The sequence below is a fragment of the Erythrolamprus reginae genome, chromosome 6 (genome assembly GCF_031021105.1).
Source record: "Erythrolamprus reginae isolate rEryReg1 chromosome 6, rEryReg1.hap1, whole genome shotgun sequence".
Lineage (NCBI taxonomy): Eukaryota > Metazoa > Chordata > Lepidosauria > Squamata > Dipsadidae > Erythrolamprus > Erythrolamprus reginae.
In genome coordinates, this window is record NC_091955.1 from 86466972 (window position 1) to 86492807 (window position 25836).

General features: G+C 39.8%; 1 protein-coding gene across 6 annotated transcripts in view; it reads right to left on the reverse strand.

The window, feature by feature from the left end:
- Positions 1-6779: 6779 nt before the first annotated feature.
- The window catches only part of SLC15A5 (solute carrier family 15 member 5), a 53491-nt gene continuing 34434 nt past the window's right edge, over positions 6780-25836 (reverse strand). For 5 of the 6 annotated variants that reach the window (XM_070754305.1, XM_070754304.1, XM_070754301.1 and 2 more), the window contains 4 exons: positions 25223-25411; positions 22854-22985; positions 11287-11395; positions 6780-8582 (listed from right to left, as the gene is read on the reverse strand). In XM_070754305.1, coding sequence (XP_070610406.1) covers positions 8435-8582; positions 11287-11395; positions 22854-22985; positions 25223-25411 — 578 coding nt within the window. In that variant the 3' untranslated portion in view covers positions 6780-8434. The remainder of the gene's footprint in view (positions 8583-11286; positions 11396-22853; positions 22986-25222; positions 25412-25836) is intronic. The other variant, XM_070754307.1, reaches the window with a different exon arrangement.

Sequence of the window (25836 nt, forward strand, 5' to 3'; positions counted from 1 at the left end):
CTTGCCACAGAAAGAATTTAGGATTTAGATATGGCCATTAGATCTCCAGGATATGGAATCAAATACAAATAAAAACAGAAATACTGTATAGAGTAGAGTAGAGTAGAATAGAATAGAACAGAACAGAACAGAGCAGAATAATAGAATAGGTAGAATAGAATAATAGACTAGACTAGACTAGAATCGAATCGAACCAAATTGAATAATAGAATAGAATAGAATAATAGAATAGGTAGAATAGAATAGAATAGAATAGAATTCTTTATTGGCCAAATGTGATTGGACACACAAGGAATTTGTCTTCAGCATACAGGTTCTCAGTGTACATGCAAAACAAAACAGTAATAATCATATATCAAAGTAACAATAATTATAATAACGATACCAATAAGAGATGGTAGAAGAACAGATGAGAAGGATAAAAGTAAAGCAGCATGGATAAATATACTTAGACATCAGTCAGAAATGTGATCGACAGAGTGATGGCACAGAGGGAAAAACCTGTCTCTGGGACTAGTTGTTTTGGCATGTAATATTGCATTGTTTTGCATCGTTTTGGCATGCAAATATGTTTTTAGAGGTGAATTTATGGGTTGGTTTAAAACGACAGCGCCAAGATTCTGGTGGTACATCAACCAGTTTGCTGATTATAATTTGTCCCACCTCATCTGGCTAATGTAGCCACTGAAGGACAAATAGAATAACTGTACTATCGGTTGGCATGGGCCTTAGTATTCACGCCATGCTTGCTATGGTGAGACCTCTTCGAGACTTCAAAGTAAACGTGGCAATCGTGGAACAGCCTTAATATGCCATTAAGCTCACCTAGTTTGAAGGGCAGAGTGGAGGCGAGCATTTGAAATTGAATAAGAGGTGGATGGCTCGAAATTTGGGTGAGGAGCGAAATTGTTATTTAATGCACTTTAAAATTGGCAGAGGTTTTTCGCCTCTGCAGATCTGGCAGCTCAATTAAGATGTTCATCCCATGGAACAGTTATAAAATCCAAAGAATTCCCGGCAATGGGAAAGTTCTGAAGAGGCTTCCACATGATTAGATTAGATTAGATTAGATTTATTGGATTTATATGCCGCCCCTCTCCGCAAACTCGGGGCGGCTCACAACAATAACAAAAAACAGCACAGTACATAATACCAAATCCAATGCCCACCAATCTAATTACAATTTAAAACTAGTAATCTCATAAAAACGGTATATATAAAAAACAGGCACACAGTCAATCAATCAACAAAACAACATGGGCAAGGGGGAGGTATTTTAGTTCCCCCATGCCTGATGGCAGAGGTGGGTCTTAAGGAGTTTACGAAAGGCAGGGAGGGTGGGGGCAATCCTAATCTCAGGGGGGAGTTGGTTCCAGAGGGTCGGGGCCCCCACAGAGAAGGCTCTTCCCCTGGGTCCCGCCAGACGACATTGTTTAGTCGACGGGACCCGGAGAAGGCCAACTCTGTGGGACCTAACCGGTCGCTGGGATTCGTGCGGCAGGAGGCGGTCCCGAAGATATTCTGCCTGCAAAAACTCTCCCGGTCTGCTGGAAACACCAGACATAACTACCAGAGCTTATAAAACTTTCGCCAGACCCATCCTAGAATATAGCTCATCTGTTTGGAGCCTATACCGCATTTCTGACATCAACACCCTCGAAAATGTCCAGAAATACTTCACCAGAAGAGCCCTTCACTCCTCTACCCGTAACAGAACACCCTACGAAATTAGACTTACAATCCTGGGTCTAGAAAGCTTAGAACTAAGACACCTCAAACATGATCTTGCCCACAAGATCATATGCTGCAACGTCCTGCCTGTCAAAGACTACTTCAGCTTCAACCACAACAACACAAGAGCCCACAACAGATACAAGCTTAATATTAACCACTCCAAACTTGACTGTAAAAAATACGACTTTAGTAATCGAGTTGTTGAAGCGTGGAATTCACTATCGGACTCTGTAGTGTCATCCCCTAATACCCAACACTTTACCCTTAGACTATCCATGGTTGACCTCACCAAGTTCCTAAGAGGTCAGTAAGCAGCGTACATAAGTGCACCAGAGTGCCTACCATCCCCTGTCCTATTGTCTCTCCTGTATCTCCTATATCTTCTCTTCTACCCCTATATCTTTTTCTGCTATTCTCTCATAGTTATATTTCACTCCTTTATTTTCTCCTCTATTCCCCCTTTAATACATTCTACCTGATTATATCCTCTATAACCCTCATTGTGTATTGGACAAAACAAACAAATAAATAAAAATAAATAAAATAATCTCTAAGCAAGGATTCACAGCTGCGTCCTTTCACTTTTAAAGCAGACTTGGGGGGAAAGCATCACTTCACTTTTGAAGTGCTGTTTTGCAAAGACTTTTTCTGTGGACGCCACGTTCCCCTTGCAAATGCTTTGCCCGGCCAATGTAAAATGCACATCCTTATTCCCTGGATCGGGATTATATCAAAAGGCCTTGCAGTTTTGCAAGACCTCCATTTACATCTGAAATTGAGAACTCAAATAATGAGAAAGCACAGAAAGTGGATGACAGAACAGCTGGATCTCAACAGATTGTATTGTTCTGAAAGAGCTGTTGCAGAGTTTGAGATCTTTCTTGGTCTGATACTATTTCCCTAGAGATTAGATGCAATTTCACGATGGAACTTTTTTTTTTTTTTTGGGCCTGTTTGGACTCGCTCACCAAACACATTTCCTCAAATGATTGGATTCCTGTATCTTCCTTGGATTGGATTTCCTTCATCTTCTCCAAATATATATATAGTGGTACCTCTACTTAAGAACTTAATTCATTCCGTGACCAGGTTCTTAACTAGAAACGTTCTTAAGTAGAAGCAATTTTTCCCATAGGAATCTGTTCTGTTGAGCTCTCCGATAGAATCCTCCCGAAAATTCACAGATACAAATTTCAGAACCACACACGTTTGAAAATTCAAAACAATGTTCTTTATACCGAAAATACAAATAAACGAAGCACTCTTTTTGAACAGCAAAGAGCACTGGTCTCCAAACAAACTGGTAATTTGTACAAGTCCCTTATCAGTTCTGAGATACTTAGCTTGCAGCTGTGAGGCTATTCACAGTCCTTCTTCTTTCACAAAGTGAAACACACTTTGTTCTGGTTTAGTTTCAAAGCGGGGAAAATCAGCAAAGGTCAAAGTCAGCAAAGCTGGCATGAAACACAAGGATCAGATAATCCTCCACAATGGCCAAACCCACAGGCTGCTACTTATAGCAGCCTCACTAATTACCACAGCCCCACCCAACCACAGGTGGCCTCATTTTCTTTGATAACTATCTCTCAGTTGTTGCTGCCTATGCATCACTCTCCACATGCATGGCTGTATCATTAAGTCTTGTTCCAAATCCAAGGTCTCCTTCTGAGCTGTCTGCCACACTCTCCTCCTCCCTGTCACTCATGTCTTCTTGGTCAGAGGAGCCTTCATCAGCAGATTCCACTGGGAGCAAAACAGGCCTGCAGCATGTGGATGTCTCCCCCACATCCACAGTCTCCCCACATCCACAGACAGACAGACAGACAGACAGACAGATAGATAGATAGATAGATAAATAGATAGATAATAGATAGATAGATAGATAGATAGATGGATAGATGATAGATATATAATAGATAGATAGATAGATAGATAGATAGATAGATAGACAGACAGACAGACAGACAGACAGATAGATGATAGATAGATAGATAGGTGATAGATTAGAGAGAGAGAGAGAGAGAGAGAGAGAGAGAGAGAGTCAGACAGGCAGACATACATATTACACACAACACCTGAACTTATTCTAGATTGGCGGATTGCTATTCGGTTAGCAGGTTGTATGAGTGCCGTGCCTCTGTCAAATTTTATTATAGTATTTTGCTGTTTCTATAATTTTAGATGTAAATGAATTTATGATTGCCTTTTGTGATGGAACAGCATGGAATTAGAGAGAGCGCGCGCGATAGAGCGCTCCATCCCTCTTCTCCAAAAGCAGCAGGCCCCTGTGAAGCAAGCATTCCTTCCAGCTAATTGGTATGACGATAGGACTATCCTGTTCTTATTTACAAAACTAGAGATTTATGTCAAGCAAAGCCAATTATGCTTAATGTTTAAACTATTGCAGGTGCTGAATGACTTTGTTGCTAGGCAGTGGAAATGAAAAATGCTCTTTTAACACATCTCATTGCAATGGAGAGCATGTGCTTCATCACAGTGCAAACTGAACAGATGGATAGCTTAATCCCTGTACTGAACTCCCCCTCCCGCTTCTCTCCCCCCCTTCCTCCCTTGTCTACCTGAAACAATGCCCCACGTGTTTTGTCTTTGCCTCGCAGTCCTGAAATTATTCACATTTGAAAAACCCTAAAATGAAGTCGCCTGGATTACATCTACTTTCGGGTTTGTTTAACACATTCGGAACCTGTTGTGAAAGAAGGTTGACGTTGCTGCTGTAGACCCAGAGGGACGATCTAAGCCAGTGGTCCCCAAACTATGGCTCGCGGGCCACATGCGGCCCACTGAGGCCATTTATCCGGCCCGCCAGTGAGTGACAAGAGCACAGGGAAAAGAGAGAGAGAAAGAAAGAAAAGGGAGAGAGAGGGAGGGAAGGAGAAGTGGAGAGGAATGAAGGAGGGAAGGAAGGAAAGAAGGAAGGAAGGAGAAATGGAGGGAACAAGGAAGAAAGGAAGGAAGAATGAAATGGAGGGACAGAGGAAGGAAGGACTGTTTTTTTGGGGGGTAATTTTTTTAAATTTTTCTCTCAACATACATTCAAACAACACAGTGTACCATCTAACTTTCCATGAATAAAATGCGGTATTTTGTTAGTGACTAATATCAATCATCAAAAAAGTTGCAAAAGGTTTTTTTTTCTAATTTTGTCATCCAGTTACATTCATTTTCTTTTAATTAAATTCCCTCCTTAATGTTCCTTCAAAAAGTGCAACACCAATTATATTTCTAACTTATTAACCATTATGCCAAAGTGCTTCCTTCTTTCTTTATACATTTTTCATAAGGCAAGAAAACCTTGTATAGCCAATCAGATGTCAACAAAAGAAAATTAAAAACAAAACATAAACATATATGAATTTCAGATCTTCTCCCCCCCTCTAAATAGTACGTTCCCATTTTGTTTTTTACTTCAAAACAAGGTATGTGCAGTGGGCATAGGGATTTGTTCATAGTTGTTTTATATAGTCCGGCCCTTCAACAGTCCGAGGGACAGTGAACTGGCCCCCTGTGTAAAAAGTTTGGGGACCCCTGATCTAAGCAATCAAATCTTGATCTAAAGATAGTCTAATTCTTGAATGACCAAGTTCGGCAACTTTTAAGACTTGTGGACTTTTAACTCCCAGAATTCACCAGTTGGCATAGCTGATTTGGGGATTTTGAAGTCCACAGGAAATGAATATATCAACGATGGAAATCCATGACAGAGAGGAAACAGAATACTATAAGATATGGAGTAAATGGTACAATTGGCTGGAACATAAAAGCAAACCCAAAAAGTTAGTCACGTAAATAATAAATGATAGGTAGAGAGATATATCTATCTATCCTTCTCGCTTAAGAGTCTGAAGCAGCGGTGGGCTATGAGCTGGAGCCCTAAACTGCACTCGCCACCACGGCTTGTAAGTTCTTGCGGGACCAGTGCGATTTCGCTGCTGCACCTGTGGACGTAGCAAAATCGCGCACGGAGCCGCAGGTAAAACCTTGCTGAAACACAGGCGCAATTTTGCTACCCCTACAGGTACAGAAGCAAAATTTTGCTGATCCCGCAAGAACTTACAAGCCGTGGCGGTGAGCACAATTTAGCATTCCGGCTTGTAGCCCACTGCTGGTCTGAAGACTCATCTATGCCACCAGACCTTAGCCCCTTAGTGGATGAGTGTGTTGTGTGCCTGTTGTTCAAATGGGAATGAGTGGTTTTTAATGGTACCGGGTTTTTTTTTTAGAATACAGTTGTGGCTCTACTTAAGAACTTTTCTAGATAAGAACCGGGTGTTCAAGATTTTTTTGCTTCTACTTAAGAACCATTTTCTACTTAAGAAACCGAGCCTGGAAAAATTTCCCAGGAAAATTGAGAGCTGCACGAAGGCCCAGCCAGTTTCCTGCCATTCCCCCTTTAATCCCAGCCATCTCGGGCTTTTCTGGGCTGCCAGAGGAGCCTTTTGGTGGCGCTTAAGGAGGCTTTGGCAGTCCAGAACTAACAAAGCACTTTCCTTTCTCTGGGTGCTGCCTCAGAGTCCCTCTTTTTTTTTTAAGCCTTAAAGTTTTGGATTTTTTTGATTCCCCTCACTTCACCTTCTTCCTTCAGCAGCGACTGTCCTCCTCCTCCTCTTCTTCCTCCTCCCCTCACCCAATTTCCAAGCTTTTATTTCTTTCCTAATGGGTTTGCACGCATTATCAGCTTTTACATTGATTCCTATGGGAAAAATTGCTTCTACTTAAGAACGTTTCTACTTAAGAACCTGGTCATGGAATGAATTAAGTTCTTAAGTCGAGGTAGTAAATTAATTAGTAAAGTAAAGGTAGTAAAATAATTAGTAATTAGTTAATAAATTGGATTTTTAGATGTTTATATTGTATACTGGGATTTTTTATATGCATATAAACATATAAACCCAATAAATAAATAAATAAGGCATCCACTTCTCACGCCTTCACTTTTATCAGAAACAACTTTTTTGAAAGTTATCAGAACTTCAGTTACCCATGAAAGAAACAAACAAACAAATAAAGCATACACGACAAACCAGGATTGTTCACGGGATATTGTTGGTGGAAAAATTCATGTCCTCATCACAATTTATTTCAAGGGGGAGGGCCTAGTAGCCCTTTCTTCTTCCTGCTGCTTTGCTAGTACAAATACATTCTCCTTGCATTATTGCTAAACTTGACGTTAGTGAACAAAGAATGGCTAAGTGCTGCACTTGGAGTTTCAAGCTAAATTGATCCATATATTATTCCAGACTTGTTCCTGCACACTGCTGACAACCATTGTTCATGGTCAATTTTCTTAGTTTTTATCCAGCAGAGGTCTGCCAGGTGAGTCAGGAACCATTGGAAATATGCAGGAGTTCAATCGCTAGCAGCTGAATCTCCATAGAGTTTGAACAGAGAATGGAGTAGCAGGCAGAGTTTAACCTCAGCTCACGAATCAAAGCCAAGAGATTAACTATAAGGGTAGACCCAAAGTTTGGTAGAAGCATAAAAGCTGGAGGTAGTAGCTGGATTAGAAACCTTGGGATCCTCACAATTTTCTCCAAAGCAAAACTGTTGATCTTTAGAAAAGATTTTCCAAAGATCTTATGCGTTAGCTGGACTTGGTTCTTGTAAATAACTCATGAGAATGTTAGTATATTAGTTACACTAGTTACACACGTATTCACTTGAAGATTGGTTGAATGTACAGTACATCTTTCTGCCCTCCCCCCCTTTGTCACTGTGAGATGGACTGAGACATCGATATATTCCAGGCTGATGGAATATATACAAAGGGAGTAAGAATCTTCTCCTTCTGCTCAAGGAATCCAGTAGTGACAATCTCCTCCCATCATTAAGTGCTATATCCATTCTCAAAAAAAATAGTCTTTGGAAGGGAAAGTTGTGAGTGTTATAAGAAATGTTATAAGTTCATTCTAAAAAGGCTTTGAATCTAGTAAATTTTCATATAACTCTGACTGTACAACTTTTCCTTTAGAGCAGTGATTCCCAACCTTGGCCATTTGAAGGTATCTGGACTTCAACTCCCAGAATTCTGGGAGTTGAAGTCCAAATATCTTCAAGTGGCCAAGGTTGGGAAACACTGCTTTAGAGATAGGTATATCTCTACATCAGAGGTGGGGAGCTATATGGCCCCTTTTATGACTTGTGGACTTCAACTCCCAGAATTCCAGAGGCTGGTTTGGAAATTCTGAGAGTTGAAGTCCACAAATCATAAAGGGGCCATAACTCGCCACTCACGGTCTACATACGGAACTACCAAGTACAGCCTGCAATTATCCAGATGACCACTACATGGCAGCAAAGAGAAACAAGACGACTGTAACACTGAGATGCCAATGTCTGGATTTTTGCAGACCACATCTGGTATGTTTGGTATGGAGCATAGCAACGGGGGGGGGGGGGGGGGATGAAGGTGTTTTACTAAAAAGCTTTGTCACCCACGCAGCTTTTCAAGATAGGAAACGGAATGAGATGCATGGATTTAGAATCGTTCAGGTGTTAAGTCCTGAACTTATAGAATTAATTTTCACAGAGAGAAGCAGACATGAAAAAGACAAACTACAACCCACTATTGCTAAGTCAATCCATAAACAAAGAAAGGAACACATCATTAAAATCTGACAGGCAATAGTCTGAAGACAGAGTAGACCCAAGTTCTCAGCCAGTCTTTTTCAGAGGGTTAAGTTCACAGGAGAGTTTCTATCCGGGACAAGGGAGACGGGTAAACCAGGATGCTATCATAAAATTTAAGTGATTTCTCATGCTGTAAAAGCTGCTCCTGAAGAAGGCTCCCTCTGAATCCTTCATCATAGTCCTCCTGAAGATTATTATATCTGCAAAGCAAAAATAAATTAAGCCTCTTTTGCAGTGCTATAAAACACAGGGATGTGCTTAAGGTCTTCGAAGTCTGATGTGAGGGGGGGGGAAATCAGAGACAAAGGGAGAATTGCTAAATTAAAACAAGGGTTCATCCTGGCTGTTATGTGGGCAATTAAAACAAGGCTAGAACTAGAAAATCTGGGTCAAAAAGTGGAATGGTGGGAATACCTTCAGATTCAAACTAAATTTAACAAAGACAAAAAAAAATCCGGGATAAGCAAAAATGCCCTGCTAGATAAGCTATGTACAGGCCCTCAAGATAAGCTAATCAAATTTTTTTTACTGCTACTTAAATTACAATGAATTGGACAACTTTAACACAAAAATTAATGTCAAGAAATGGAATCTGGACCTTAAAAATGAGATTAAAGAGGAGGAATGGCAAATACTCTGGACTAGGAACTATAAATTGACTATTGCCACTTCCTATAAAGAAAACTTGGTCAAAATGTTTTACCGATGGCATATTACTCCAATTAAGCTAACCAAATTAAATAACAAACTCTCACCAAATTGTTGGAAATGTCAACTAGAATTGGGCACCTATTTCCACCTATGGTGGCAATGTTCTAAAGCTAAATTATATTGGAATAAGATTGGAATTTGGATCGACGAAATATTAAATCTATCACTAGACAAAACTCCTGAATGTTTTTTGTTAGGTATAATCAGACAAAATGTACTGAAACCCCAAGTACACTTAATCATTCACTTAACAACGGCAGCAAGACTAGCCTATGCGCAGTGGTGGAAAAATGATGAGCTACCCCCAAATGAGGTAATAATTAAAAAAATAATATACTGCGCAGAAATGTCGAAACTGACTTTACTAGTTAGAAATGAATCGTTGGCTACGTTCAATAATTGTTGGGACCCTTTTTATAATTGGCTAGGAAGCAAAAGCGAGAACAACAGGCTACAAGATTGAAATGTTAGATATAACCTTGAACTGTTACAAATCTGGTATAAAGTAACCTATTATCTTATATAATAACATGAGACTTTATATATAACTAAACATGAAATTTTTATTATTATTTGTTAACTTCTCTGCAATGTGTTTATTTCAACTCTGGCATTTAACATTTTAGATAAACTATTCGAAACATGGTAATGAGCAAATATATTTGGATCTAATTTTCGTTTTCAATACAACTCCCCTGTACATTCGCCGATACTTTTACCTGTTTAGTTTTTGTTTGTTTGCTTTGTTTTTTTTCTTTCTCGTATTGTGTGTTTTATGTTTTGTATTGTACCATATGTTGTATTATACGATGTACATGTTTTAATTTAAAAAAAGAAAAAAAAGGAAAAAAAAAGAAAATTATTTAAGAGTGGGAGGCGGAGTCACCTGTTAACCCACAGCCTGGACAACTTTATACTTTCCAAATTTATTTATTTACTTATTTATTAGATTTGTATGCCGCCCTTCTCCGAAGACTCGGGGTGGCTCACAAGATACAATATAAGCAATATAAAACAATGTGTTAAAAACTACAAGCTAAAAACCCAATATATTAAAATCAATCAACCAATTCAATCACAACCATACATCACATTTAGTAGTCAGAGGGTCTAGATCTAATTGTCCCAGGCTGGTGACTTAAGTGAGTCTTGAGACTCTTGTGGAAGGCACGGAGGGTGGGGGCAGTGCAAATCTCTGGAGGAAGCTGATTCCAGAGGGCCGGGGCCACCACAGAGTAGACAAAGCTCCCTTAACAATGGTCTCACTTATCAATTGTGGTCATAAATCGAGAGACTAACTCAAGATCAGATTTACTGGCTGTTATATGCACAGGAACCATTTGAAGTAGCCCTAGAACAGTGGTTCTCAACCTTTCTAATGCCGCAACCCCTTAATACGATTCCTCATGTTGTAGTGACCCCCAACCATAAGTCCAGCGCCAATTCTCCCAACAGACCTTTAAGCTGATTGGCAGGAAGGTCAGAGAGATGCCCCCACTGTAAATGCCTGATTGAGTTCATTAAGTCTTTCCTGTTAAGCATAAAACGTATCAGGAAAGACTTAATGAACTCAATCTGTATAGTCTGGAGGACAGAAGGAAAAGGGGGGGACACGATCGAAACATTTAAATATGTTAAAGGGTTAAATAAGGTCCAGGAGGGAAGTGTTTTTAATAGGAAAGTGAACACAAGAACAAGGGGACACAATCTGAAGTTAGTTGGGGGAAAGATCAAAAGCAACGTGAGAAAATATTATTTTACTGAAAGAGTAGTAGATCCTTGGAACAAACTTCCAGCAGACGTGGTTGATAAATCCACAGTCACTGAATTTAAACATGCCTGGGATAAACATATATCCATTGTAAGATAAAATATATGAAATAATATAAGGGCAGACTAGATGGACCATGAGGTCTTTTTCTGCCGTCAGTCTTCTATGTTTCTATGTTTCTGATTGGTTGGATTGTAAAAATATGTTCCAAGGCGCCAGAATAGAAGCTTTAGTTCCTAACAACCATGGGAAATTTGTCTTTTCCCATGGTGTTAGGTGACCTCTGTGAAATGGTCATTCGACCCCCAAAGGGGTCCCGACCCCCAGGTTGAGAACCACTGCCTTAGGAGGATATTTCTTCGATTTACTGACAGACTCTACGAAAGATGAAGGTATCAAGAGCTGAAAAGTTAAGGACTTACTTGTGTGAAATGATCCAGAAGCCCAAAGTGTTCATAATCATTAATGAAGCCAAGAAGAAGAAGAACCTCTCAAATTTACCCTCATTTAGGATGTTTGGAAACCATTCACCTAGAAGGAATATACATATATTAACTGAAAATCCAAAATGCAACAAAAAGATTTCCAAACTCTGTTTTGTTTTTTTTAATAAAACTTTATTAATTTTCATAAAAAAACACCTACACAAACATACAAACATTTAAACACATAGTAGGGGTTACAGTTGCCCCTCTCTTCTTAGAAGTTAATTTTTAATACAGACTCTGTTTTGTAAATGGGGTTTTCTGGCCCAGTCCCATAATTGCAGAATTATTGTTCTATTATGGATCAGTTTCAGTATGATTGCCTTCTTATGCTGAGATGTAGTGGGCAGCTGAGAGCCTTCAGGAGGCCCCCAATTCATTTTTGACATTCTTTAAGCTCTTTAGGATGGCCCTGTCAAATTCAACAGCAACGTGGCAATTTTCAATAGTCCATTTCTCTCTTTCTCTCTTACAAAAAAAAAAAAAAAATCAAAAGAGTAGAAAAGATTTATTAAACTTCTGGGAACTTTAATGTACCTCTACTACTGCACTGTTTGCTAATTGATTTCCAGACAAAATTCAAAGTGTTGTTGATGACCTATAAAGCCCTACATGGCATCGGAGCAGATTACTTACGGAACCGCCTCCTGCCACATGAGTTCCAGTAACCGGTTAGGTCCCACAGAGTTGGCCTTCTCTGGGTCCTGTCGGGCCAGACAATGTTTTCTGGCGGGTCCCAGGGGAAGAGCCTTCTCTGTGGTGGCCCCGGCCCTCTGGAATCAGCTCCCTCTGGAGATTCACATTGCCCCTACCCTCCCAGCCTTTTGAAAGAGTCTCAAGACTCATTTATGTCACCGGGCATGGGGCAATAAGATCAATCCCCCTTCCCCTGCTTATTTTTTCCCATAGGAATCAATAGAAAAGTAAATAATGCATGCAAACCCAATAGGAAAAAAAAATAAAAGCCCAGAATTTGGGTGGGAGGAGGAGGAGGAAGAAGAGGAGGAGGAGAGTTGCTGCCAAAGGAAAAAGGTAAGGTGAGGGGAATAAAAAAAATTCAAAACTTTAAGGCTTAAAAAAAATAGAGGGACTCTGGGGCAGCGAGAAGGAGCACGCACCTCCAATACACCCGGCGTGAGGCTGCCTCCCATACACTGCCTCCCATACACTGGCTGCTGCTGCCTGCTGCCTCTTCCTTCCCATGCTGAAGGGCTCCCCTCTCCTCTCGCTTGCTCACTTTGTAGCCGGCGCCTTTCCTTCACTGTGGTGACTCCTCGGCTGCCCAGAGCGAAGGGAGCGTTTCTTTTCTCTGGTCGCTGGCAGAAGTTTATTCCCTCTCCAAGCACCCAGAGAAAGGAAAATGCTTTGTTTGCTCTGGACTGACAAAGCCTCCTTAAGCGCCACCAAAATGCTCCTCTGGCAGCCCAGATGGCCGGGATTATTGGAGGAATGGCTGGAAACTGGCCGGTCCTTCGTGCTGCTCTCAAATTTTCTGGGAATTTTTTCCAGGCTCGGGTTCTTAAGTAAAAAATGGTTCTTGAGAAGAGGCAAAAAAATCTTGAACACCCGGTTCTTATCTAGAAAGGTTCTTAAGTAGAGGCGTTCTTAAGTAGAGGTACCACTGTATATGAGTTCACAGCACAACTTTGGGAAAAGTTACTTCTATAACTCTCTCTCTCTCTGTGTGAAACAACGGGGAGGGATGGTAGGAATAAGATTTATTATATATCTCATTAAAATGTCAAGGGATGCACAAGAGTCTTTAGTAACCAGCTTCCTCAATGCGTACTGAAAATATCACTGTCACTTGTCATCTGTTTGCACTCGTCAAACTTCTGAAAAAGTCTTATTTTATCGTATTCACACTTTCAGAGATGTGATTTTGAAAAAGTGACTAGCATCACTTAAGCCTCTAAGTGAATATCTTATCCACTTTGCTAGTATAATACAACTCCGGATGAACAAGATGCTACAACTGGATGCAAATGATAAATAAAATACATCAGGAGGATGTGCACACAGCGCACCAGGATGGTGGTAAGGGCAAAAAAATGGCCCAATGGGTGTGTGTGTATTTGCATGTGTGGGAATGCACGTATGCACATTGCAGCATGCATAGGGGTTGTGTGCTAGTACATTTTTGGCATGCAAAAAGAAAATGGTTCACCATCACTGTAATATAGGAAGCCAAATAGCATATTATCCAAGTAACTGCAGTAATACATAACATGATAAAGTTGTTTAATAACGGATTAAAAACTGGCCATTTGTGTGACATACACTTAATCCTCAATTTACACCTGTTCGTTAAGTGACGGTTTGAAGTTACAACGGGACTGAAGAATGGTACCTCTACCTAAGAACACCTCTACTTACAAACTTTTCGAGATAGGAACCGGATGTTCAAGATTTTTTTGCCTCTTCTCAAGAACCATTTTGCATTTACCAACCCGAGCCTCCAAAACTGTAACCGGAAAAGACAGGGAAAAGCCTCTGTGGGGCCTCTCTAGGAACCTCATGGGAGGAAACACGGTCAAAAAAGGTGGGAAGAAGCCTCCGTGGGGCCTCTCTAGGAATCTCCTGGGAGGAAACAGGGCCGGAAAAGGTGGAGAGAAGCCTCCGAGGGGCTTCTCTAGGAATCTCCTGGGAGCAAACAGGGCTGGGAAAGGTGGGGAGAAGTCTCCATGGGGCCCCTCTTGGAATCTCCTGGGAGGGAACAGGGCCTCCACCCTCCCTGTGGTTTCTCCAATCACACACATTATTTGCTTTTACATTGATTCCTATGGGAAAAATTGCTTCTTCTTACAAACCTTTCTACTTAGGAACCTGGTCACGGAACAAATTAAGTTCGTAAGTAGAGGTACCACTGTATGACCACTGTATCACTCTTAGGACCATTGGAGCATCCCTGTCATCAAAATTTAGATGCTTGGCAGCTGACTCATATTTATGATGATTGCAGTGCCCGAGATCTCCTTTTGCCACCTTCTGACAAGCAAAGTCAATAAGGAAGCCCGATTCACTTAATAACATTGTCACTTAACATTTGCAGGGATTCAGTTAACAACAGTGGCAAGGAAAGTTGCAAAATGGGGCAAAACCGATTTAACAATAGTCTTATGTAGCAACAGTAATTTTGGAAACAGTTGTGGTTGTAAATGGAGGACTAACTCTTTTGGAGAAACTGGATGGAAAATGTCACCTAGGAGATAACAAATATTTAATAAACGCAATGAGACCGTTAAGTGAAGCGGTCACTTTCCTTTATTTATTAAGCAAATTTATATAGCTACCCAAAGGTCTTAAATGCAAGGACCGGTCACAAAGTAACTTTTACAATCCCCCCACTCAATTATTATTGCAAATGGTTGTTAAATGAGGTAGTTATAAGAACATGGGAACATAAGAAGAGCCATGCTGAATCGGACCAAAGTCCATCGAGTCCACAGTGGCCCACCAATTGTACATTGGGATCTTGAGCAGAAAGAGAAGGCTAAACCCTCCCTTTCCCTTGATCCAGTGAAGGGCTGCTAAAAAATTTACTGCCACACTGTGGGCGTGTCTTATTTTGTGGGTGTGGCTTGATGGTCACATGACTGGGTAGGAGTGGCTTCCCAGCCATGTGACCATATGGGAGTGGCTTCACAATCATGTGACCGGGCATGGCTTAAAGTTCATGTGACTGGGTGGGAGTGGCTTACCGACCCAGATAAGTTTTCAAATAGGTGCTTGGAATCTTTTTCAGTTGATTAAGTCCCATTATTTGAATAGCCACAAAAAGGACAAATGATAGACAGCATTATTTGTTGAGTAACATTTTAAGGTTTTGTACTGAACCCTCAAGGTTCAGTATGAGAACAGATTAGGCAAGTAGCACAATTTTCTTGAATTACTAAAAAAGTTCTTTTCTAGAAAATGATTAAAATGATTAAAGTGTTTATGGATAAAACATACTATTTAATTATTCCAATTTTAAAAGGAATTAAGGATCATACTAAGTTACTAGAGAAGGAAAGACAATAAAAAACTATTAAGTATTCAATAAATAGTGCATAAACATACTACCCCCATGTGTTCCCCACCCCTTGGGGGCAGTAGCCCATCACTATCTTGACCCCCAACAAATGGTACCCAAGGGAATCCTGCCGGCCTCAACCAACACTTGGACATCAGTTTCAATAACCACTGATACACTTGGCATCCACGAATCTGTCTAATCCTCCCTTGAAGCTATCAAGGCTGACAGCTGTCACAACCTCTAGTCACTAAATGAGGCCTACCTGTTAAATTCCAAGATATTCCCGCACCACTTCCTTAAGGGAAGACTCACATTCACTACACCAGAGAAAGGAATTTAAAAGAACGGGTTCTTCCATTCATAAAAAACAAGGCTGTAGACTTCACCTCTGCTTCACCTAACAACTATGAATATAAATATAATCCTCACATTGTCACTAAACTGGGAGTTAAGATAAAATACTGCCTCATAGTGAACTCCACTCCTGGGGACCACATGAGATGGTTAATCAAGTTTTCTTTGACAACAATACAACTAATCTGATAATCTCAATTACACTTGTGGCTCCTTGGAGAACAAGTTTTGCGATAATTTATTGACTGCTTTTAACCATGGCAACTTTTGCTTTATAAGGTTTCCACAGCAGCTTTAAGGAATGAGCTTACGATTCTTTTAGGTGATGACAGGATTTGTCACATCGCCGTGAAGGATCCAAAAATTGAGAAGGGGGGGGGGGGAAGGAGAAACGGAAGCTTCATAATATTGTTAACCTGGGTCAACTTTCACTGCTGTACTAAGGTGAAAAAGTTGACATCATTATCATTTATGTTGTTTTACTGTAGCTTTGTACACCACCCCCAAGTTTTTCGATTTGTCAGCCCATAAATCTAAATAATAAATAAATCAAATCCATGGCAACCTTGATTTCCTAAATGTGACTAGCTCGCTGCATCCAAAGTGAAAATGAAGATAAAATTGTCTTTGGGAAGGGAGAGTAACTATACCAATTGTTTGCTATACAGAACATCTTTTTTAAAGGAAGAAGCAAAAACATTGACAATTTTAACTATATTCTGGAGGTGGCTATCCGTAGGCTACACAAGACACCATTTTAGGGCCCATCAAAGCAGCTCAAGATCACATGGCTAGTTATGGGTAGAACAATTTACTACAGGTAGCCTTTGACTTAATTATTATTAACAATAATAATAATAATAATTTATTAGATTTGTATGCCACCCTCTCCAGAGACTTGGAGCGGCTCACAACAATCATAACAATATACAAATCCAATATTTAAAAAGAAACAAAACATTTAAAAAACCCATCATTACAACAGCGACCAGTTAGGTCCCACAGAGTTGGTCTTCTCCGGGTCCCGTCGACTAAACAATGTCGTTTGGCGGGACCCAGGGGAAGAGCCTTCTCTGTGGCGGCCCCGACCCTCTGGAACCAACTCACCCCAGAGATAAGAATTGCCTCCACCCTCGTCGCCTTTCGTAAGCTCCTTAAAACTCACCCTGGTCGTCAGGCATGGGGGAACTGAGATATTCCCTTCCCCCTAGGCCTATACAATTTATGCATGGTATGCTTGTGTGCATGTTTGGGTTTTTTAAATAAGGGTTTTAAAAATTATTTTAAATATTAGATTTGTTACATGTTGTTTCATTATTGTTGTTAGCCGCCCCGAGTCTACGGAGAGGGGCGGCATACAAATCAAATCAAATCAAATCAAATAATCAATCAATCAATCAATCAATCAATAAATAAATAAATAAATAAACAAATCACTTAGTGACTGTTTGAAGTTATAACATCATTGAAAAAAGGGATTTATAATATTTTTTATTATTTTATAATAGCTTTTAAAAAATCTTAGTAGTTACTTCTTGATCCATTTAGCAGTAGTAGATTTATGATTTTGGATTTATAACTAAATAAGTAATTGAAATATATTAAGGTGACTCAAGTAGGCTTAATTTCGACTTCTAAGGTTTGTTTAATTTGGACTAGTGTGTTAAATGGGGTTTATAGATTTGTAAATCAAAGTATTTGTTTTTATTGCTTAATTTCAGCTTATCAAGAGGGGCTTGATGAAATATAATAATGGCATAATAATAAGTAATGAATTTAAATGTTTGTATTTATTTGCTTTTTAAATCAATAAAGTACTGTATATAATTTTTTATATTGGTAAGTTTAGATATAAGGGTTTTTAGTTTGTTTTGAGATTTTTACTAGAGGGAAGAAGGCACTACGGCTTTGAAATTAAGATTATAAAATCCGAAGGATTTAGATTTTACAAATAGTTTAAGGAATATTAATGATGGACTTAATTACACATTAATTGAGATTTATCTGGATGACGAAATTAGAAAGAAAGGAATAAAGGGTGAAATAAACCGAAATCAAATAGATGGGATTTAAGAATGTATAACTTGATTACGGTATATAAGGTGTACTAGTCAAAAACTATTTTATTATAGCAAAAGAGAAAGTATATGATTTTTTGTATTATATGATGTGGAAGAAAAAAATAAAAAAAAATACTCTGAAAAAAGAGATTTACGACCATTTTTTTCACTCTTCTGATTGTTGCAGCAACCCCATGGTCAAAAATAAAGAACCAATCCCCAAAGATGTTTAGATTCTAGAAAAAAATAAAAGAGAGCAACCAGGATGATCAGGGGACTGGAGACTAAAACATAAGAAAAGAGGTTGCAGGAACTGGGCATGGCATAGTCTAACCAAGAGAAGGACAAGGAGAGAGATGATAGCAGTGTTCCAATATTTGAGGGTCTGCCACAGAGAGGAGGAAAACAAGCGGGACCCAGGGGAAGAGCCTTCTCTGTGGCGACCCCGACCCTTTGGAACCAACTCCCCCCAGATATCAGAGTTGCCCCCACCCTCCTTGCCTTTCGTAAGCTCCTTAAAACCCACCTCTGTCGTCAGGCATGGGGGAATTGAGACTTTCCCTCCCCCTAGGCTTATAAAATTTATGCATGGTGTGTTAGTATGTATGATTGGTTTTTAAATTGGGGTTTTAAATTAACTTAAACTTAATTACATTGTATTATTATTGCTGTGAGCCTCCCCGAGTCTGCGGAGAGGGGCGGCATACAAATCTGATTAATAAATAAATAATAAAATAAATAAAGCTATTGTCCAAAGCACTGGAAGGACAGACAAGGAATAATGGACGGAAATGGGTCAAGGAGAGATTCAACCTAGAAACAAGGAGGAACTTTCTGACAGTGTGAACCATCAACCTACAAGGTCCCTACTAACTCTGTAAAATAAATGCATTGGAATTTTGAATGGTCACCAAACAACCGGTCAAAGCCCTTCATGGCTTAGGACCAGACTATTTATGAGTCCGTCCCCTGAAACATACCTCCCAGAGACCAATAAGATCACACAGGGTTGGTTGGCCTTCTCCAGGTCCCATTGACTAAGCCAGTGATTTTCAACCTTTTTTGAGCCATGGCACATTTTTTACATTTACAAAACCCTGGGGCACATTGAGGGGGGCGGGGCGGCTAAACAAAGTTTGGACAATTTTTTTTTCTCTCTTCCTCCCTTTCGCTCTATTTCTCTCTCCCTCCATCTTTCTCTCCCTTCTTTTTTTCTCTCTCTCTCCATCCCTCTTTCTTTCTCTGTTCCTTCATTCCTCTCTTTTTTGCTCTCTTTCTCCCTCCCCCCCTCTATGTCTTTCTCTCTCCCACCTTCCCTCCCGCTCTTTCTCTCTTTCTCTTTCTTTTTTTCTCTCTCTTGCTCTCTCTCTTGCTCTCTCCCTTGCTTTCTTTCTCTCTCTTGTTCTCTTTCTCTCTCTCTTTCTTTCTTTTTCTCTCTCTCTGTCTTTCTCTCTTTTTCTTTCTTTCTTTCTCTCTCTCTCTTGTTTTCTTTTTCTCTTTCTTTCTTTCTCTCTCTCTTTCTCTCTTTCTTTCTCTCTCTCTCTCTTTCTTTCTTTCTTTCTTTCTTTCTTTCTTTCTCTCTCTCGTTTTCTTTCTCTCTCTCTCTCTTGCTTTCTCTCTCTCTCTCTCTTGTTTTCTTTCTCTCTCTGAGCTTCGCGGCACACCTGACCATGTCTCACGGCACACTAGTTTTTCACACTGGTTGAAAAACACTGGACTAAGCAATGCAGGTTGGCGGGACCATGAAGGAGGGCCTTGTCTGTGGCTGCCCCGGCTCTATGGAATCAACTCTCATCTGTCATGGCCGAATTACAATTGATTGGCATGCATGTTTGTTTGGTTAGAGTGCTCAGTGAGTTTTATAATGGGTTTTTTAATATAGTTTTTAGTATTTAATAGCATTTGACTTTTTTCACTGACGTATTGTATTTTTATATTGTTGTAAGCAGCCCTGAGTCCAAAGGCATAGAAGTCAAATAAATAAATAAAACAAAATAAATATGTTGAGCATGCCCTGTACTTAAGATGAATTAATACTAACCATGAATATATGAGAAAAAATTATGTGAATGAAATCAAAGTACCTCTCGTTGCTGTCATGACTGAAAACATTTTGAAGAGAGAACATTTGAAACAGAAAATGAGATATTGGTTACGTGAATGTTATTTATTTTAAAATCACAGAATCCTCTCCCAAGCATAGAATCTAGATTTCCTCCCCCACTCTTTAAAAAAAATGTAAAAAAAAATATTATTCTTACGACAGTTGACGAAGTTATGTTGTAATTGCAACTTCATGGTTAACAACTTCCAGAATTTCACATAAGTATTTTGGTGGAGACAAAGCTCCAGAAGATGACAGTAGCATCTCTTATTTATGTGAAAAGTAGAATATGTTATGCAAAGCAGGCATATATTTAGGAAAGAAAGACATTTTCTCTCCTTAATTTACACAGGTTGCGGGGGATTGGGGGAGCTTTTTTTTCAAGCAGGATTGTCTGAGGCTGAGGAGCTTTAAATCATACATGGAAACATAGAAGACTGACGGCAGAAAAAGACCTCATGATCCATCTAGTCTGCCCTTATACTATTTTCTGTATTTTATCTTAGGATGGATCTATGTTTATCCCAGGCATGTTTAAATTCAGTGACTGTGGATTTACCAACCACGTCTGCTGGAAGTTTGTTCCAAGGATCTACTACTCTTTCAGTAAAATAATATTTTCTCATGTTGCTTTTGATCTTTCCCCCAACTAACTTCAGATTGTGCCCCTTTGTTCTTGTGTTCACTTTCCTATTAAAAACACTTCCCTCCTGAACCTTATTTAACCCTTGAACATATTTAAATGTTTCGATCATGTCCCCACTTTCCCTTCTGTCATTTTAACTCTTCAATAATTTTAAATATCTCTTTTTTAATCCTTTATGATATACCAATACATATTTATTTTTCCAGCTGACAAGGTCTTTAACAATAATATTTGTTTCTATTCCTATTTGCATTCAACAATTATCTGAATTCTGTTATTCTGAAATTTTATTTCAGGCTGTCCTAGGATAAATCAGACTATTTTAAACAAAAGCTTGCTTTTGTTCTTAATATATTTTCTCACTTTTTTTTTGCTGTGGTCAATTTTGTGTTTATTTCTTGGTTTGACTGCATTGTATGCTGCTCTTTTAAAATTATTAACAGAATAACATAGTTAAAAGGGACCTTGGAGGTCTTCTAGCCCAACCTCTTGATCAGGAAGCAAACCTTATACCATTTCATACAAATGGTTGTCCAATCTCTTTTTAAAGAGATTATATTTATTTATAACAATTTTAGAAATGGATCGTCTTATGTACTTAATGCAAGTCCTTCTGGAGAAAGTATTTTGAAATATGGCATCAGCATTTAAAAACAAAAAGCTTAAATGCAATTTTTAAAAAAGTTCCACCCACCCTATGCTCTGGTAATGTAATGTAAGGGCTTTTAATTCATTTTCAGAGGAGAAATTTTAAAAAGGAGTTCGGTAACAGCTCCTATTAATTATTCTCCCTTTCAAAAGTGGAATGATTCATTACATTATGAGGAATACAGCCGTAGCTTAGTGACCCATCTTAATCATGAAAAAATCAATTCATCGCAGGTTCTTAGACTTTGCTACACATCTCTAATGGATGTCAATGGTCAATAGGAAGAAGATAAGAATAGCTACTTAGAAAAGAAAGAAAAAAACACCTATCTTCATTTTGGCTGCAGAAAACATTTTGGGGTGAATTACCAACAGACCATTATAGGAATTTTATTGAACATTCACATCTGATAGTCAGCTTTTGATTATCAATCTTGTTATTTATCTTCCTTTCATAATGGGATAATCAGCTAGGCAGTCATAGAAGAAGATAAAAGTGATGGTGTTGTGGTTAGCTCTGGCCCAGCTCCTGCCCCAAGGACTGTGGATGTGGGAGAGACATCCACATGCTGCAGGCCTGTTTTGCCCCCGGTGGAATCTGCTGATGAAGGCTCCTCTGACCAAGAAGACCTGAGTGACAGGGAGGAGGAGAGTGTGGCAGACAGCTCAGAAGGAGATCAATTATCGAGCTCCTCCTTGGATTCGGAACAAGAGTTAATGATACAGCCACGCATGCGGAGAGCAATGCATAGGCAACAACAACTGAGAGATTATTATCAAAGAAAATGAGGCCACCTGTGGTTGGGTGGGGCTGTAGTAATTAGTGAGGCTGCTATAAATAGCAGCCTGTGGGTTTGGCCATTGTGGAGGATTATCTGATCGTTGTGTTTCATGACTGCTTTACTGACTTTGACCTTTTGTGTGCTGCTTTTTCCCTGCTTTGAAACTAAACCAGACCAAAGTGTGTTTCACTTTGTGAAAGAAGAAGGACTGTGAATTGCCTCACAGCTGCAAGCTAAGTATCACAGAACTGATAAGGGACTTGTACAAATTACCGGTTTGTTTGGAGATGAGTGCTCTTGGCTATACCAAAAGAGGGCTTAGTTTAAGTGACTTTTCATTATAAAGAACATTGTTTTGAATTTTCAAACGTGTGTGTGTCTGAAATTTGTACCTGTGAATTTTTGGCAGGAGTCTGCCAGAGAGCCCGACAGAACAGATGGTAAATGAGAAAGAGGACAGAAAAACCATGTGGAAGGTTTTGAACATTTCCCCACCTTGATTTGAGAGCTAGAGTTAGTCTTTGGTGATGAGAGTTAATTAAGAGGTGATTACAAATACAGACAATGTGGCGCAGTGGTTAAAGTGCTTGTCCAATCAGGTTCAAGTCTCTCTCTCTCAGCTATCAATCAATCTGAATCTGGTTCCTCATTTTACCGACCTCGGAAGGATTGAAGGCTGAGTCAACCTTGAGCCTACTGAGATTCGAACTGCCAAACTGCTGGCAGTCGGTGATCAGCAGAAGTACCTTGCAGTACTGCACTCTAAGCAGTGTGGCTTTTAACTTAGCATTCATTAAAGGGTGATTCCCCATGTAAGAAAATCATATGAAAAAAAAAAGGTAGAGAAGAATAGCGAAATCCAGACAGGGTCTAAATTCATGGGATACCTTACCTTGTGAGCCAATGTAAGTTGTTTTGATAAGGAAGGCACCCATGATGCAACCGGCTCCGTTGAAGAAAGTCAAGATTTGCATGGCAACCCCACGAATTTGGCCTGGCAGAAATCGGAAGGTAATGAAGACACCTTTGCAATGGAAGAGAAAGAATAATTATGGAGGAGAACTACCCTGGGGGATGGAGAGAGAGACAGGCTACAACCAGCAGTTAGGGAGGTGGATTGGGATATGGGAAGGAAGTGACCTTCCACAGCATCCTTGACATTATTATTATTATTATTATTATTATTATTATTATTATTATTTATTAGATTTGTATGCCGCCCCTCTCCGTAGACTCGGGGGGGGGGGCTCACAACAATAACAAGAACAGTGTAAAAAACAAATCTAATAATTTAAAAACACTAAAAACCCCATTATTAAAAGCAAACACACACACAAACATTCCATGTATAAACTGTATAGGCCCGGGGGAGATGTGTCAGTTCCCCCATGCCTGACGACAGAGATGAGTCTTAAGAGCTTTACGAAAGGCAAGGAGGGTGGGGGCAACTCTGATATCTGGGGGGAGTTGGTTCCAAAGGATCGGGGCCGCCACAGAGAAGGCTCTTCCCCTAGGTCCCGCCAAACGACATTGTTTAGTTGGGGGGACCCGGAGAAGGCCAACTCTGTGGGACCTAACCGGTCACTGGGATTCGTGCGGCAGAAGGCGGTCCCAGAGATATTCTGGTCCGGTGCCATGAAGGGCTTTATAGGTCATAACCAACACTTTGAATTGTGACCGGAAACTGATCGGCAACCAATGCAGACTGCGGAGTGTTGGTGTGACATGGGCATATTTAGGGAAGCCCATGATTGCTCTCGCAGCTGCATTCTGCACGATCTGAAGTTTCCGAACACTTTTCAAAGGTAGCCCCATGTAGAGAGCATTACAGTAGTTGAACCTCGAGGTGATGAGGGCATGAGTGACTGTGAGCAGTCACCTTCTAGCCTTGACCGTGCCTGACCTCAGTAAACCCCGGGTCATAAATGAAAGGACCCCTTAAAGCTTCTCTGCCCATACAGGTAGTCCTTGACTTACAACCATTCATTTAGAGAAGGTTTGAAGTTATTACCGCACAGAAAAAAGTGGCTTATTTTTTATAATAATTAGAGCCACTCCAAGTCCACGGAGAGGGGCAGCATACAAATCTAATAAATTAAATTAAATTATATTTATTTTTTAATAAAAGTTTATTTTTACAAACATTTTCACCTATTCCTCAAAGTTTTTACAAATATATTCTATATTGGTTTTATTTGTTTCCTAGTACAATTTGATAGCTTATTAGTAACCTTGATTATCACTAGGTGTTGCATCTTTTTGTTCTTGGTGAATGTATTTTATTCTCCTTATGTAAACTGAGAATATATACAATTGTTTAATTATGTTTTCTTTTTGTTTTTTCTTCTTCCTTCTTTTTCTTAATACAAATTATGAATTTAAGTTTATTTTTTATTTATATATGAACATAGAGTTACCTTAGAAGAGCAAGAAAAATACCGATATGAAAAACCGCATACTATATATAATTGTATATAAAGTAAGGGAAGAGAGATTTAAGATATCTCTCTATTTTTTTGTATGTACTTTTGTTTGCTTTTATGAACTTCTAATAAAAGCTTTTAAAAGTTAAAAAAAAGAAAGAGAGTTTGTTTATTTATTTATTTATTCATTCATTTATTTATTTATTGGATTTGTATGACGCCCCTCTCCGTAGACTCGGGGCGGCTAACAACAATAACAAAAAACAGCATGTAAATCCAATACTAAAACAACTAAAAAACCCTTATTGTAAAACCAAACATACATACATACAAACATACCATAAATGAACTGTAAAGGCCTAGGGGGAAAGAATATCTCAGTTCCCCCATGCCTGACGGCAGAGGTGGGTTTTAAGGAGCTTACGAAAGGCGAGGAGGGTGGGGGCAATTCTAATCTCCGGGGGGAGTTGGTTCCAGAGGGCCGGGGCTGCCACAGAGAAGGATTTTCCCCTGGGCCTTGCCAAACGACATTGTTTTGTTGATGGGACCCGGAGGAGGCCCACTCTGTGGGACCTAACCGGTCGCTGGGATTCGTGCGGCGGAAGGCGATCTCGTAGATACCCTGGTCCGGTGCCATGAAGGGCTTTATAGGTGATGACCAACACTTTGAATATACACCAAAGACAAATCCCTTTTGTGTCCAATCACACTTGGCCAATAAAGAATTCTGTTCTGTTCTGTTCTCTTCTGTTCTGTTCTGTTCTGCCCTGCCCTGCCCTGCCCTGCCCTGCCCTGCCCTACTCTATTCTGGTGAGGAAATGAAAAAAGGGGCTCTTACAGGTGGGTGTCACCAGAGTTTCAGCTATGCCAAGCAAGAGGTATTGTGGGGCCAGATGGAGACACGGCATGGATGAAACCAGGAGAGCTTTTCCTGAAAGGGTCTGCTCAACCAGAGGGAAATGCTTCCGAAATAGCTCGAAGAAACCAGCCACAACCATGGAAAGAGTCGCAGAGGAGTTACCTACAACTGAGGGTCAAACACAAAGAACAATTAATTTTATATACATTATAAAGTGTAATAAAGCTTGTGCATGCCATGCTCAGTGAAAACTGACCTTTTTAAAATGCCAAGCATTTTCCCCAAAACTTTTTGGTGGGGAAAAGATGGAGTCGTGTTTTCCTAGACCTCAAGTTGAAAACGGTAATTTTTTTTACCGGAATTGCTCCGGTTGTGCGTGAATGGTGCATGCACACCCGTGGTTTCTGCCACCGGAGCGGCGTTTCCGACTATTCCAGATTAGATTAGATTTATTGGATTTATATGCCGCCCCTCTCCGCAGACTCGGGGCGGCTCACAACAATGGTAAAAACAGTACATAGTAACAAACCTGATATTTAGCAATCTAAATTACAGTTTTAGGTTAAAAAGTCCAAAAAAGAAACCCCAATATA